The 18,277-nt window shown below is 32.4% G+C and overlaps 1 protein-coding gene across 1 annotated transcript; it reads right to left on the bottom strand.

Annotated features, from left to right (window-relative positions):
* Positions 1-10,008: 10,008 nt before the first annotated feature.
* On the bottom strand, positions 10,009-10,572 carry LOC120154048 (F-box protein At5g50450-like). The gene has a single exon (XM_039165905.1). It carries the CDS (start codon positions 10,570-10,572, stop codon positions 10,009-10,011), a length of 564 nt encoding a protein of 187 aa, XP_039021836.1.
* Between the last annotated feature and the right edge of the window lie 7,705 nt (positions 10,573-18,277).

The following is an 18,277-nucleotide window of genomic DNA, read 5'->3' as shown; positions in this document are numbered from 1 at the left end:
ATTCTTATTTGTGCTTGTTTAATTGATTGAAATGTAATGGTTGATTTTGTTGATTTCAATCTGCATTATGTTGAAGGCAAAAATGACTATCGCAATGCGAAATTGAAATCGTAACGAGAGTCATTTCCGATTTTCATCGCAATGCAAAAATGACTATCGCAATGCGAAATTAAAATCGCAATACGAAATTGATTTCGCTTTACGATTTGCTCGTTGCGATTTTCATTTCGCATTGTGATTCTCTCGTTGCGATTTTCATTTCGCATTGCGATTCTCTCGTTGTAATTTTCATTTCGCATTGCGATAGTCATTTCCGCGTTGCGATAGACATTAAGATGATTGCGAACGTCATTTTCGTGTTGCGATAGTCAAATGATTGCCTAATAAATGATAATAACTGAACAGATCATAGTAATTTTCAAACTCAAGTTACTAATACATGCCTAACTGAAAATGTTAAAAGTTTACACATAAAATCTACATAATACAACGTTTGCATTTAAAAATCACCTAAGTTAACAGTCCCAAAAGGTGAAGCCAGTTGTGATTGGGATTTTAAAGATGATTGCGATTTTGATTGCCTTTTTCTTGACACCATATGAGCTTTGGATTTTGATGAGGATCCATATTTTGGTAGAGGAAAAGATGATTGTGATGGCACTGGTGATCCACATGTCAACCTTGTATGACCACTTTCCTTGCACCGACTACATGTCGATCTCTTCTTCTCTTCACCCTTAGACGGTATACGATCGTGACTTTTTGGTCGGCCAGGTAGTCTTCTGTCCATGGCTGGTGGCAAAACTGTTTGTAAGTCATCTGGTATGTCCCAATCAGAAGGATGTGGAATAGGGTAGACAATCTCACCATAAGTCTGTCGATATACTTCTGTAGTGTAGCAATCCATAGCGTATGCGCTTGAATCATCTTGGTTTAGATGAATTTATAACATGGCCACATGGATAACCAGATGTTTTCCATTTCATACAACTACACGTCTTTGCATTTAGATCGACAAGCCCATTTAAGTTATTATCCAGTACTTCAAACAAAGTGTTTGAACATGGTTCGACTCTCCATGACGTTGACTTCACAACACGTTTCGTTATCTTTTTTTCTATCCATGGTGTAACACGATGTTCCAATGTTCCTGTAAATTTAAATAAATAATACTTAGTAAAATATATGATAAGTTACGAATTCAAATAAATAATACCTGCATGGTTTCTTTTCTTGTAGTACCACTGTTGAATAGAGGCTCGAAAAAACTCCATTAACATAGTAATGGGTAATTTCTGGGAATGACGACTTAGAGCGTTGATTGATTCTGCACTATTAGACGTCATGAAACCATATCTTGCTCCAAGTTGATGTACTCTTGACCATCTTTCAAACCCGACATCTTCTAGTGTTTGAGCACACTGAGGCAAAACACGTCCTAAACAGTTTATATGCTTATTAAAATCCACTTCCCGATAAGCTTTTACAGCCTTCCAGTATGTCCATTTGTGATTTTTTATACCAGCAGACCTTGATTTTAGATTTCTATACAAATGAACACCACAAAGTCCATGAAAAGCATATAAGAAACACCTTCTAACAGCGTTGTCAATTGAGTTTGCCCTATCGGATATGATTGTCAGATTGCTAATAGGACCTATGCAATCCCTAAGATGCCCCATAAACCATGTCCATGAATCAGAGGTTTCAGATTTGCCAACCACGTAAACTATTGGCAATATCCCATTGTTAGCATCCATGGCTACTGCTAATAAGTTTACTCCAAGGTATTGACCTTTCAAATGTGCTCCGTCAACTATAATAACTGGGAGCATGCAAGTAATAAACAAACGAATCTACAGAATAATATACACAAGAAATATAATCATTTAAATGTGAAATGCATGTAACTAACAAAAATGAGTCAACAAACTTATATTGATTTACTAACCGCAGTACCAATGGCGATAAACAGCAACTCAAAGCGTCCATCTCTATCTGTTTTGATATGAGTTACCGACCCAGGATTTTTCAGCTTTAAATTGTGACAATAAGCCGACAGTTGGGCAAACGATGCTTCTGGCGACCCCCTCAACAATTCCAAGGCATAACATTTGGCTCTCCAAGATTGAAAATATGATATACTAATCTTGAACCGAGCATTCATGTCAGTTATAATTTCATGTCCCCGATATACCCTGCTATTCAAAAACATTAACTCAGCCAGAAAACCACCCAACACCTTTTTGTTTTTCTGTCTATGGTGAGGAAAAACTTGGGTTCTTGAACATGTATGTTTATCAATAAAATTCCTAACTTGAAATATTTCGAAATCTTTTATCCTCTTTGCAATCATAAGCCACGTACAGTTTTTGTCAATCATACACCTTGTTTCGAAACGATCTTTGCTTGATTTGTTAACTTTTAGTTGATAGCCATCTTCCACACATTTCGTATACAAAGCTATCTTCAAGTCTTCCTTTGTATCAAAACAATCATCTTTCTTGATACGAATAACTTTTGTGTAACAATCAACTGCTTTCTTTACCAACTCTTCTTCCGGTAGTTGAAGTAATTCTGGCATATTCCAGTTATACTCCCGTGGCATTTTCTTTTCTTCGGGGACTTTTTCTTCTTCTTTTTCTTCTTCAGGATTATATGAATTACATAATGGATGTTCGACATGTTCATTCACAGTCGTAACTTTCTCCTCATTATCATCAACAACATCTTCCTCGGCAACGGCTGTTTCATCATCAAAATTCGGGTATTAACCAATATCAAAATCATTACACGCAGGGTCTGTTTCTTCTTCTGAAATATCATCAAAATCCGAGTATTGACCAATATCAAAGTCCGGGTATTGACCAAGATCAAATTTCCAATACTGACTAGTACTCACAATTTTTTCTCTTGGCTCATCATCGTCTAATTGGTCAATACGAAAACCGGAATTTGGTGCTGCAAAGTTGATTGGGATTTGGATTAGAGAAAGGTTATGGGTTTTGAGAAAAACTTAGTTGATTACTACCCGCTACTGACCCAACAATACTACTTCTAGGTTCAACAACATACAATGTAACATCATCACTTGAAACACTAATGTAAGCAATGAATCGTTCAACATCTTCATTGTCGGTTAACAAATAAACTTTACCATTTCTCTGATAAGATAGCCTGAATCCACTTAGGGGCTCTAAATTCAATTTCTTTTAAACACGTAACATTAGAGTTTCATAAGTTAACTTTTTTAATGACAGTTTTAGTTGAAGATTCATGGGTAAAGGCATATATTGTAAAACACCATGAACATTCTCTCGTGACCCTCCAAAACACAAATCTATCCAAACATGATCAACATTAGATGATTTCATGGTTGTAAATTAATTTACTAAACAAACGAGCTGCGAAACTAAGACCTGTTGCCAGATGGGGAAGGATGTCGTTGGATATAGGAACGGATGTCGCCGGAGAGAGTGATAGATGGAGATGGAATGAGTTGCGATTTAGGGATTTAGGTTATGAGTTGTTGCTGCTGCGTAGATATATACACAAAAAATTTGTGTTGCGAAACTAAAACCTGTTACGAACTTTGAAAATTGCATTGCTATTCTGTATTATCTCGTTGCGATAGTCAGAATCTCGTTGCGAAAGTCAGAATCGCGTTGCGAAAGTCAAATCGCGTTGCGAAAGTCAGTATCGCATTGCGAAAGTCAGTATCGCGTTGTGATTTTGTATTATCGCGTTGCGATAGTCAGTATCGCATTGCGATTTTCCAAATTCGCATTGCGATTTTTTATTATCGCGTTGCGATAGTCAGTATCACATTGCGATTTTCCAAATTCGCATTGTGATTTACTTATTCGCATTGCGAATTGGGAAAATCGCAACGCGAAATTGGAAAATCGCATTGCGATAGTAATAATCGCGTTGCGAATCTGGAAACTGATTTGCGATAATGGAGATCGCGTTGCGAATTAGCGATCGCATTGCGATTTTGTTGGTCATTTTGGCAAATCCAGAAAAAGTTGGTTAAAATCGTATATTATATGGGATTTTTTGTCACTGAAGTTATTCTCTTAAAAATTTAGTATCTCATAAAGTATTCCATATATTTAAAAATTCAAAAACTATTAGTTAAATTTCATATATTAATATTTTTCTATCATTTTACATTCTTATTTTTTATTATTAATACAAAGATGATTATAAGATAATATTTATTTAAAAATTAAATAAAATCTTAAAAATCTTGAATGACCTTTAAAAATAAATATAATATTTAATTCATAAACCATAAGATTTGAATTTACAATTCCACTCATAACAACCGGGTCTTTACTTGAGATTCCTTAACCTCTCTAACGTTGCCGTCGTATCACCATCGCCTTTTGGCTAGTGGCGGACACACAGTGATGTTAGGTGGACACATATCCACCTGTAATTTTTAAGAATTCGAATTTTCTTCTTTAAAGTTCAAAATTTTCTTCATTAATATATGTATTTACCCTAAAATTCTATGATGTATATTTTAAAATTTTATCGTATCAAAAATTTATATTAATAATATATATATCCGCCTTAATTTTTTTCTCTCTAAATCTGACACTGTTTCTGCCAACCTCACAATCTGCACACAATTAGGGCTGTAAAAAGTTGACCCGACCTGCAAAACTGACTGAAACCGAATCGAGTCAAAACTGTTTTTGACCTGCATTGTGGCGATCCGAAACCGACTCGAGTTGGAACTGGTGTTGACCTGAACCCGATTTGGACCTGGAAATTATGGATCCGAACCTGACCTGCATCCGACCTGAGAACGACCTGAACCCGAATTAAACCGAAAATATGATATCCGAACACGAACTGCATCCGACTGATATGAACTCGAACCCGAGATTGACCTGGTAAATAACTGGTATTACCCGACCTGTTTTCAACCTACCTGTTTTTAACCTGACATGTTTTTAACCTGACCTGTTTTTAACATGACCTGTAAATGATCCGACTTGTTAATGACCTGATCTGATATTTACCTGACTTATATATTACCATGGACGAAATTATAAGATTTTAATAAAATTATGAGTTTTTTTAGTTTATGATGTAATTAAAAATTAATATGATTACATTTTAAATGTTATAATAAAATATTTATTATGATAATTAAATTAATAAATAGACCTATTATATAAAATTATTTAATAAAATTAATAAAATTATTTAAATGTAAATTAGTTAAAACATGATTAATAATGCAAAGGAAAATATTAATAATGAAAGTATTTATTATGTAATATATATTAACGTTTTACATTATTAATATAAATAATTTTGGCAATACATTAGTTTACATAGGCCCAATACATAAGCTCACTATTTTATTATAAATATATATGTATTAGTGCTAGTCTATTTATATTATGGTTTATGGTTTAGTGTTTAGTGTTTATGGTTTAAAGTTTAGGGTTTAGGATTTCTTTAAATTATAAACTTTATTACTTTATATAGTTTATGCATAGTATTTCTATAAATTATATAAGTAATTTATTTTATATAGTTTATATATATATATATATATATATATATATATACTATACATATATTTAGTTTATATATACTATACATGGTTTATACATACATATTATATAAAATTATTTAATAAAATTATTTAAATGTAAATTATATAAAACATGATTAATTAGGTGTTAAATAATTAGTATGTCACATTGCATATTATATGGTTCATAAATAGTAGTACATGTCATATTAATTTTATTTGCATGATTAGTATTTTAGTTGCATGTTAGGTTAATTCACATTAATAGTCCATTTATTTTGTTATTATGAATAAGTAATAATAAAACTAAAAAATAAGTCCATTTGCAATAATGCTAGTCTATTTGTAATAGTTTACACAGGCCCAATACATAAACTCACTCTTTTATTACAAATATATATGCATTAGTGTTAGTCATTTACATTAGGGTTTATGGTTTAGTATTTAGTGTTTATGGTTTAAAGTTTATGATTTAGGGTTTATGATTTAGGGTTTCTATAAACTATATAAGTAATATACTTTATATAGTTTATATAGTTTATATATATATATATATATAGTTTATATATATTATACATGGTTTATACATACATATTATATAAAATTATTTAATAAAATTAATAAAATTATTTAAATGTAAATTATATAAAACATGATTAATTAGGTGTTAAATAATTAGTATGTCACATTGCATGTTATATGGTTCATAAATAGTAGTACATGTCATATTAATTTCATTTGCATAATTAGTATTTTAATTGTATGTTATGTTAATTCACATTAATAGCTCATTTATTTTGTTGTTATGAATAAGTAATAATAAAACCCAAAAATAAGTCTATTTATAATAGTGTTAATCCATTAACATTAGTTTACATAGGCCCAATACATAAGTCCACTCTTTTATTGTAAATATATATGTATTAGTGTTAGTCCATTTCAAAAAATGAATGATGAAACTAATATTTTTAAAAGAAAATTTGAATGACAAAAAAACACATGGAAAGTTGGGTGACTAAAAGAATGGTTTTTACTCCCAGATGATTGTGTCTTCTTTTGCCGCCACAAATCGAAAACAAACGAAATCAAAAACAAAATATTTGCTCTGTTCCCGGCTTCTCTTCCCACCAACTTCAAAACCCTCTCATTTTTCAATTCAAATCTGAAATGAAATACCCTTTTAAATTCTAAAACCAAAACCCAATATTTGATTCTTCCACTAAATCTCCAACAAAACCTAAAGAAAAAAATTAATATGATTACTTTTTAAATGTAATTAAAAAAATATGATTACTTTTTAAATGTTATAATAAAATATTTATTATGATAATTAAATTAATAAATAGACCTATTATATAAAATTATTTAAATATAAATGAGATAAAACGTGATTAATAATGCAAAGGAAAATTAATATAGTTTAATTTAGAAAATTATATAGTTTTATATAAAGAAAAAATAATATTAATAATGTATTATATTATTAATATATTAACATTTTACATTATTAATATAAATAATTTTGGCAAGACATTAGTTTACATAGGCCAATACATAAATCCACTCTTTTATTACAAATATATATACATTAGTGCTAGTCCATTTATATTAGGGTTTATGGTTTAGGATTTAGTATTTTTGGTTTAAAGTTTAGGGTTTAGGGTTTAGGTTTCTATAAAACTATATACTTTATTATTTTATATAGTTTATGCATAGTATTTCTATAAACTATATAAGTAATTTACTTTATATAGTTTATATATACTATACATGGTTTAACTACATGTACTATAAGTTACATATATAGTTTAGGGGTTAGGGTTAAAGGTTTAGGGTTCACAATTTAGAGTTTAGGGTTTTTATAAACTATATAATTTATTACTTTATATAGTTTATGCATAATATTTCTATAATATATATATATATATATATATATATAATCTATAGATTACTTATATTAGTTATACATACATATATATACTATATTAATATAATTTATAAACTATATAGTTTATATAGTTTATATACATATATATATATATAGAAAATTAAAAGTAATTAGAATGCATACATGATTAAATTACATCGAATTGAAAATTCAAGAAGATATTTACAATTAAACCATGACTAAAATGAAAGAAATCAAAAATCAAATACAAGTGGAAAAATAATGATTGTTGGAGAAGCATGTGTCTAATTAACCCAAAATATCTTTCCAAATAAAATATAATTATCAATTTCCCTCCAAAATTTTATATTCCCTCTAAATTTCTCAATTTCCCTCTAAATTATCAATTTTCCTATAAAAAAATTTCACACAAAAAAATCTTTATTTTAAAAAATTTTCTCTCACCACTCACTTTGAATAATTTATGTATATATATATATATTAATATAAATTATAGTTTATACATATATAGTTTACATATATAGTTTATATATATAGTTCATATAAACATAATTTATATATATAACTTATAATAATTATATAGTTTATAATATAAATATAGTTTATATATAAACTTATATTATATATATTATATTTTTTCAATTTTTTAAATGAATGCAATTTATTATATTTTTCATTATTTCTTCACATTTTTCATTTATTTCGATTTAATATTTTTTTTGTTTTTTAATTTATTTCAATTTTAAGTCTTTCACTTTTATATGTATTCAATTTAGTCCTTAAATTTATATTTGCATCTTCATTTGGCCCATTGTTAGCTGTTATATATTTTGTAACTGGCCAATAATTTTTTAAATGTGTTTAATTTAGTCATTTTTATATTAATTTAAACCTCACATTTTAAATATATTTTGATTTAGTCCCTTACCTATGTGTGTTGTTTAATTTATATTTTAAAACTTTATTTGTAATTTTACATTTCTTCAATTTTGTCTTTAAATTTATATTTTTTACAAAATTGATCCATGAATATTTATTTTTTCTCTTAATTTACTCGAAATCATATACAATTACAACTTGCAATTCAACAATCACGAAAGATGACAAAATAATTAATCAAAAAATAAAAATGACCCGACCTGAAGTCAATCTGTATCTGGTAAACATCCGACCTGAATTTTATCTGTCAATAATGTGACCCGATCTGAACGAGATCCGACTGAAGTCCACCCGAACTTGAATTAACCTGGTCTTTATCTGCTTCGGACCTGAACTGTTTTGACCTGAACTGACATCGATCCGAACTGAAAATGACCTGACCTGAACCGATCTGGATCTGGTGTCAAATCAACTTGAAAATAACCCGAACTGATTTGACCTGACCTGAACCTGATATGGATCTGGTGTCAAATCAACCTGAGTTGATATGTACCTGATTTTACCCGACCTACCAAGATCCAACTGAAACCTGACCGATTACCTTACACACAATCCATCTTATGTCTCAAGTTCAAATCAGGCATGAGGCAAATACAAGAACAATAACACGCCGTCCGAAAATCTCTGCCCCTCATGAACTCACGCACCCTTTATGAGCGCACAGCCTCAGACCCTCCTCGCCCATCCTAGACTCGAACCATTCTCTTAAAAACACGTTACCCCTCCGCTCCCCGTTTGACCGAAGCATAAAGACGGCGCGAGATCTTGTGCTAGCACTCGGATGAGTAGACGATTGCTTGCCATTATGTGTCGGCGCAGGCCGTTACCGTCATTCAGGCGATGGGCAAGCTCAATGCTGCCTCCCTGTGGCCAAGCGAAGTGGCTTGCACGCATAAATCAGCCCCAGTTCGCGGATTCTTGTCGGTTATGGGTGATTCTTTTTATGACAACATTAATCATCGAATCCAAAGACAAAATAGAAACAATGACATGCTTATTTCTGCAACCATCTGGTCATTACTAGAGTATAGCAATAAACTTGCCTAGTGAACATATTCATAAGCCTTATTATGAAACTGGCAAGACTGCCGGTGTTTCATCAAGTCCTGGTGCCTAGCTTGTTTCAATGAAACACGGTACTTGTTTGTTTCCCGAGAAAAATAGACAGATTAACCTTTTAACACAGAATAACAGCTTCGAGTAAAGACTTGTATTTCCGAGTACCTGTTGAAGACTTGTATGACTTTGAAGTGCACATAAATGTGGACTGGCCAGTAGCTGATTATAGACTCTTGAAGCCCTTTTACTGAAAATCGTGTTTCATTTATGCATGTAAGCCACTTCGATCGTTATAATTCTTTTATGATTATCTCATGAAAAGCTGATTTTGTTTTTCTTATTTTATTCATAAACCATAAATAATATTCCATATAATACTTTTGTCTTCCTCCACATATTCCCACTATTTATAATAATCTACTCTTCCTTGTGCTATTCTATATATAATATTTAATTCATAAATCATTAAACTTGCATTTACGATTCTACTCATCCAACAATTGGGTCTTCACTTCAGCTTCCTTAACCCCCAGCACCGACGTCACCACCACCGTCTACCGTCTTCTGCCAACAACCTCGCAATTGATACAATTTCCACCTTATGCCTCAAGTTCCAATCAAGCCAGTGGCAAGTACGAGAGCAATAACTCTCCGCCCGATAACCTCTGCACCTCCCAAACTCATGCACCTTAGTCTCAGGCCGCCCGCACCCTTTACAAGCGCAAGGCCTTAGACCCTCACCCGTCCTCAACTCGAACCATTCTTTCAGAAACGCGTTCACCGGGTGCCTCTCCGCTGCCGGCTCATTACTGCCCGCGTGCCGGTGGTGAGCTTGTCGTTTGACCGAAGATTTTGGCGCGAGTTCTAGCGCTCGGATGACTTGACAGAGGGCTGCCATTATGTATTGGCGCAGGCCGTTAGCATCATTCAGGCGAAGGTCGAGCTCAAGGATTGCGTCCTTGTGGCCAAGCGAAGCGGCTTGCACGCATAAATCTACCCCGGTTCGGGGATTTTCGTCGGTTTTGAAGCCACTGATTCCGTTGAATTGTATGATTGCCAGCGAGTAGTACGCTAGCGCATGGGAGTTCTTCGCTGCTCTGGCCATTAAAAGCATCCCGAGTGATCGTTCTTGAAAGCAGTAAAATCCAATCTATAAGGACAGGTTTCCACATAGCTTGAGTTAATTGAAAATCTTACGTACAATTAGTTCGAAAGAAAAGAACAAAAAAATAAGATGAACATGATCTAATTCTATAGTTTTGAAAAGTCAGCAATATAGGCACCGGAAGTGCCAATAATTAATGCACCGAAATTTTAGTTGAATTTTGGAAATGGTACAATGTCACATTTAGTCATTGTACTTTAGGTTATTTTTAAGATTAGTTCTTAAACTTCAAATAAAAATACCCTAACCCATTTAGTTTCAAAATCATCCCAAATCATTCTAGCTTTCTCCCAATACCAGAGAATTTAGAGAGTTTATTGAGAGTTGTTTTCTCTTTTTTATCAAGAGAGAATTGGTATTGTTTTCTCCTTTTTATCAAGAGAGAAGTTGTAATTCCTATTTTCTCATAGTAAAATTCTTCTCCCTTGCCCGTGGTTTTTACCCTATATTATTTAGGGGTTTTCCATGTAAATTTTGTGTCTTCTTTATCTTTATTTTTATTTTCTCAAATTATCAATTGTGATTTTTCCGCAACAATTGGTATCCGAGCCAGATTTGAGTGTGTAATATCTGCTTATTGTCTTTGTGGTTATCACCAAAAGGTGGATCATCCAACATAAGAAAGTAAGAATGTATTACTCATTCTTTGAAGGTTCTAGAGAACTATTCATGATAGTGAAATAGTGAGAGCTATTCGTAATAGAAGCTATGACAACGAAATTTGATATTAAAAAATTCAATGGGATCCTGAGGAAAGACGGTTGTCTAGCAGCTATCAGTGAAAGGCCAGTAGATTTCACAAATAACAACAAATGGATTGAAATGGACGGGAATGCTATGGCAAACTTTCATCTAGCATTAGCAGATGAAGTATTGTCAAGCATTGAGGAAAAAAAGACAGCTAAGGAGATATGAGATCATCTCACCAAACTGTACGAGGCCACATCGTTGCACAATAAAATTTTTCTTAAGAGAAAATTGTACACTTTCCGGATGCCAGAATCTACTTTAGTGACGGAGCACTTAAACACGCTGAACACTTTATTTTCTCAGCTTACATCCCTAAGATGTACAATGGGAGAACAAGAACGTGCTGAACTTCTACTTCAAAGTCTACCTGATTTGTACAATCAACTCATCATCAATTTAACAAACAATAATGTCACTAGTCTAGTCTTTGATGACGTTGCAGCTGCTGTTCTACAAGAAGAAAATCGGCGCAAGAACAAAGAAGACAGACAAGTAAATATACAACAAGCATAAGCATTGACAACGATGAGAGGGAGATCAACAGAACGTGGCCAAAGCAGCAGTCACAAACATGGTATATCAAAGTCGAGAAGCAAGAAGAATTTAAAGTGCTACAACTTTAGAAAAAAGGGTCACTTGAAGAAGGATTGTTGGAGTCTAAATAAAAACTCCAATCCACAATGCAATACCATAAACGCTTCAGATGATGGAGATGCTCTATGCTGTGAAACGTCAACCACCGTGGAAGGTAGAAAGAGATATGCAGATATATGACTCATTGATTCGGGGGCAACATATCACATGACCTCAAGAAGAGAATGGTTCCATCATTATGAATCTGTCTCAGGAGGATCTGTGTATAATTGCAATGATCATGCCTTAGAGATCGTTGGCGTGAGAACCATCAAATTGAAGATGTATGATGGAACAATCAAAGTTATACGAGATGTGCGACACGTGAAAGGCCTGAAGAAAAATTTATTATCATACGGATTGTTGGATAATAATGCAAGCAAGATTGAAACACGGAAATGAATCATGAAGGTGTTCCGTGGAGCGCTTGTGGTGATGAAAGGCGAAAAAGTAGCAGCAAACTTGTACATGCTGAAGAGAGAGACTTTGCTAGAAGCAGAAGCCTCTGTTGCCTCATGCAGTTCAGATTCTGCAATGCTATGACATCAGAAACTTGGACACATGTCAGAACAAGGAATGAAAATCCTTGTGGAGAAAAAACTACTTGTAGGCTTAACAAAGATATCACTTACTTTGTGTGAGCATTGCATAACAAGTAAACAACACTGGTTGAAATTCAACACATCAAATTCTAGAGGCAAAAGTGTTCTAGAATTGGTTCACTTTGACGTATGACAAGCACCAATTACATCCCTAGGCAGAGTAAAATATTTTGTGTCATTTATTGATGATTACTCCAGGAGATGTTGGGTGTACCCTATTAAGAAGAAGTCAGACGTGTTTTCAACTTTCAAAAACTTCAAAGCGCGGGTGGAACTTGATTCTGGAAATAAGATAGAGTGGCAGAGAGGATGAACAAAACCTTGTTAGAAAGAACAAGAGAAATGTTGAGGGATGCAGGCCTAGAAAAATCATTCTGGGCAGAAGCAATCAATACCGCCTGTTATTTGGTGAATCGAGCTCCATCAACGGTAATAGAGCTGAAGACACCAATAGAGATGTGGACTGGTAAACCAGCTGATTATTCAAACCTCTATGTATTTGGAAGTATTGTGTACGTGATGTACAACTCCCACGAAATTTCAAAGATGGATCCAAAATCCTGGAAATGAAAAATCTTGGGGTATGCTGATGGTGTAAAGGGGTATCGCTTGTGGGATCCCATTTCCCGCAAAATAATCATCAGCAAGGATGTTATCTTTGTAGAAGATAAACTATAAAGAAAAAAAGATGATGATAGCGCTGAAAAGTCAGAGACTACTCAGATACATGTGGAAAAGGAGTTTGAACAAGGAGATTCTTCAGAAACAGAACTAACACATGATGAACAAGAACCAGAGAGTTCTGAAGCTCCAATAACTCGTCAATCATATCGTGTGAGAAGACGTCCCAATTGGCACTCAGATTATGTTATAGAAGGAAATATTGCATACTAACTTTTAACAGAGGACGGCGAGCCATCAACATACCAGGAGGAAATAAATAGTTTAGATGTTTCACTGTGGATGATGGCGATGCAAGAAGAAATTGAAGCCCTTTATAAAAATAATACATGAGACCTTGTGTCACTACCACAAGGAAGTAAGCCAATTGGTAACAAATGGGTTTTCAAAATCAAACGAATTGGTGACGATCAAGTTGAGAGGTATCGTGCAAGACTGGTGGTCAAAGGATATGCTCAAAAAGAAGGTATTGATTTCAATGAAATATTTTCTCCTGTGGTTCGACTAACAACAGTTTGATTAGTCTTGGCAATGTGTGCTACATTGAATTTATATCTAGAGCAACTAGATGTTAAAACATCTTTTCTTCATGGAAATCTTGAAGAAGATATTTACATGCTCCAGCCTGAAGGTTTTGAAGAAAAAGAAAAAAAGAACTTGGTTTGCAAGTTGAAAAAATCTTTGTACGGCCTAAAGCAGGCGCCGAGGTGTTGGTATAAGATATTTGATTCCTTCATTATATGCCTTGGATACAATAGACTTCATGTTGTACTTATTTCAAGAGATTTGGTGATAACGATTTTGTTATATTGATATTGTATGTGGATGACATGTTGGTTGCAGGGCCCAACAAAGATCATATTGAAGAATTGAAGGCACAACTGGCTAGGGAATTTGAGATGAATGACTTGAGATCAACAAACAATATTCTAGGGATGCAAATTCACTGAGACAGAAGTAATCGGAAGATTTGGCTTTCACAAAAGAATTACTTGAAGAAGATCTTGTCACGATTTAACATGCAAGATTGTAAGTTAAATTCTACCCCTCTTCCTATTAACTTCAAATTATCCTCCAGTATGAGTCCTAGCAGTGAAGAAGAGAGGATGAAGATGTCTCGAGTACCTTATGCATCAGAAGTGGGAAGTTTAATGTTCGCTATGATATGCACAAGACCAGACATTGCACAAGCAGTGAGAGTGGTTAGTCGGTACATGGAAAATCCAGGAAAAGAGCATTGGAATACAGTAAAGTGGATCTTGAGATACATCAAAGGGACCTCAAATATTGCATTATGTTACGGATTATCAAACTTACTTAACAATGGGTATGTCGATTATGACTATGCAGAGGATTTGGATAAATGCAAATATACTACAGTATATGTATTCAAAGTTGCTGGTGGAGCTGTAAGCTGGGTTTAAAAATTGCAGTAAGTTGTGGCTACATCCACAACAGAGGCAAAATATGTAGCAGCTACACAATCCAATAAAGAAGCAATTTGGTTGAATATGCTATTGGAGAAGCTTGGGCACAATCAAGAGTATGTCTCTCTTTTTTGTGACAGTCAAAGCGCCTTGCATCTAGCAAGGAATCCAACATTTCATTCAAGGACAAAGCACATATGAGTTCAGTACCATTTCATTAGTGAAAAGGTGGAAGAAGAGAAGGTATATATACAAAAGATCCACACCAAAGACAACATAGCAGATTTCATGACAAAGGCAGTAAATGTTGATACATTTACTTGGTGTCGATCCTCTTGTGGCCTGTCAGAGACGTAAGCAACATGATGGTACAAGGTAGAAAGAATGATGTGAATATATGATTTTTCCAATCAAATCTTCAAGTGGGAGATTGTTGAAAAGTCAACAATATAGGCACCGAAAGTGCTTATAATTAATGCACCGAAATTTTAGTTGAATTTTGGAAATGGTACAATCTCACATTTAATCATTGTACTTTAGAGTATTTTCAAGGTTAGTCATTAAGCTTCAACTATAAATACTCTAACCCATTTAGCTTCAAAATCATCCCAAATCAATTTAGCTTTCTCCCAATACTAGAGAATTTAGAGAGTTTCTTGAGAGTTGTTTTCTCCTTTTTATCAAGAGAGAATTGTCATTGTTTTCTCCTTGGTAGATTGAGAGAAGTTGTAATTCCTATTTTCTCATAGTAAAATTATTCTAGCGTTGCCCGTGGTTTTTACCCTATATTATTTAAGGATTTTTCACGTAAATTTTGTGTCTTATTTATCTTTATCTTTATTTTCTCAAATTATCAGTTGCGATTTTGCTCTATCCGATAGCCGTCTTCCGCAACATATAGATAGTTATAGAGAGTACGGACCATGCCAAGAGTGTAATAAGCTTGGATGTTGCCGGCCTGAACACAGCGTACGATAAAACATTGAGCAGAATCAGACCAATTTCGAGCTTTCATCACCAAAACTTTCGCACCAAGTTTTGATAACACGAGTGGATGATAACCCAAACCGATAAAACTTTTACATCTGTCTTGTAAAATATGAAATTCCCTTTCATTATTACTTCCAAAAATCCAAAAGATTAGAAAGAATTAAGAGAAGATGATTTTGACGTACGTTAAGAGAGCGTTGAAGAAATCAGAAGGTGAAGAAGCGGAAGAACCCAGAGAGCAAAAGATTGAAAGGACGAGATCGTCTGGCAGTTCATCGAACAGATTGGATTTCTGTTCGATCTCTGAATTAATTTTGTGCTTTCCCTTGGCTATGATTACTCCGTTTTCTTTCATCGTGGCTTTTCCGGTAGAAATTCCTAAAGACTACGACATGTATATGTACAACGAGGAAGCATAATCCAAATCTTTGAACTCTGCTTTCCACCTCATCAATATTGTGAGAATCAATTAAAGGGATATCTTTTAATGAAAACATTAATTTTTTTAATACTCACACACTCATACATATAAACTTTATCAAACAATAATAATTTAGGGTAATTACTTTCAATAATTTTTAAAGTAATTGCTTAAAAAATTATCAGTTGACACCTCTCACCTTCCTAAGATCGTGGGTTAAATATTTACTAGAAACAACATTTTTTTTCCCTTCTTGTAAGTAGAAATTATTAAAAAGAAAGTAATTACTAATTACACTATAATATATCTTTATTATCGTTTTTAATCATTAATAATATATACATCTTGTAAATATCATTATTTGAACTTAAAATCTTTTGGTTCTATGATCGTTGGGTTACCACCTTTTGGAAGCTCGTAAGAAACTATAGGCTAGATCCACTCCAAGATTTGCTATGTTCTTAGATCTTGTAATTATGTAGCTTAGAGTACTCTTTTCGTCTTACAGGCTTAGAAGGGTTTTTAACAAGACATATTTTTTTTTTGAAAAAATAATAATACCTTCAAAAAAAAAGTAACACTATCGTTTGATAAGATCTTTTAATAAAAATATTTATGATATAATTACACAATGATTTTGGAACTTCTCAAGTTCTCTATTTCTTGTGACCACATCAATAATTTGGATTTGTGGGTGATTTTTTTATGACAGCATTAATAATGAGTGATTTTATAAATGAAAAAAACTTAATGGAGATTACTCAACCACAAGTATTATCAAAGATTGAATAAACGAAACATGTGGAAATAAATTTATAAAATTTATAGGGTCGATTTATTTAGAGAATAATTAGTTTATTAATGTTATATTTATTTTTTTTTCATTAGATTGAATGTAATTTTACCATCGATTAAATAAAAAATATATAAGTTAAAGAATAAAAACAAAAAATTCTCCATTTAGGAGCAACCACTGTTTATTTTAAGAATGATAATTTAATCAGTATTTGATTAGTTTCGATTCAATTTAATACGATAAAAGTGAATTTTAATTTTAAAATTCACAGTCAGGTTAAATCAAATCAAATTAAATGAAAATTTATTAGATACATTCTTTTTTTATCAATGAACTTTTAATTTTTGTCAATTTAAATTAACTAATAGAAAAAGTAACAAGTCTGTTAAGGGTAGGGTTGGACATTTGACTCGAATTCGAACACGACCTAATCCAAATATGTCATTTTTAAGGATGTAGTCGGGTCATGTTAGATTTTAGGATAAAAAATTAGATACAAGATAATATTATAATTATCCCTTATATATTAAAAGATAATTCCAACAATATCCCTCTCTGTATTAGTTTTAAATTAGACCTTTATTTTATCTAATAATATATATATATATTTGATGAGGTCGAATGTAAAGTTTAACCTCAAAATCGGGTTAAATTTCAGATTGGATGAATCTCTCCTAAATTCAGATCGAATTGGATGCGAGGTAAAAGATTTAATTTTTGAGTAAATTTTGGATAAATAAAAATCCAACATTATCTATGGCCATCCTTAATTAAAAAATATATTATATTTTATCTTTTTATCATTTTTTTTCTAAAAGTTTTTAGTCTTTTACATAACTCAAATTGTTTTTTATATATAGTTTTACACTTTTTTAGGAGTGTTGGATTGAACCAAATAAAATGTTAAGATTAACTCATTTTTTCCAAGTGATTATCTTCTCATAGATTAGTTCATTTATATATATATAAGATCTAATTGTATAATGTAAATTTTTTTACATTACACTTAGATTTGAGATTGTTGGATGAGACAAAATAAACGATTGAAATTAATATTAAAAAATGTAAAGATATATATTGAAAAATATGAATAAATCTCAAATATTTATTTTTCTTATTCTACAGTTTTAATTCTACGTAAAACTAAGAAAAAAACTATATTATATAAGTGTTATATATATATATTATCAACTTAAGAAAGGCTTACAGATAATGAGCGATAAACATCATCAAATGTATTTTCTCACGTTTTCAAGTTAACTTCACAAGAAAAAGAAAAACCAAAACTAGATAACAAGATTAACCCCCAAGAAAAAAATGGGAGAGCTCCAAGATTCAACCAAAC

This window comes from Hibiscus syriacus, unplaced genomic scaffold (assembly GCF_006381635.1).
Source record: "Hibiscus syriacus cultivar Baekdansim isolate YM2019G1 unplaced genomic scaffold, ASM638163v2 tig00111105_pilon, whole genome shotgun sequence".
NCBI lineage: Eukaryota > Viridiplantae > Streptophyta > Magnoliopsida > Malvales > Malvaceae > Hibiscus > Hibiscus syriacus.
This window is presented reverse-complemented; position numbering and strand designations above follow the sequence as displayed.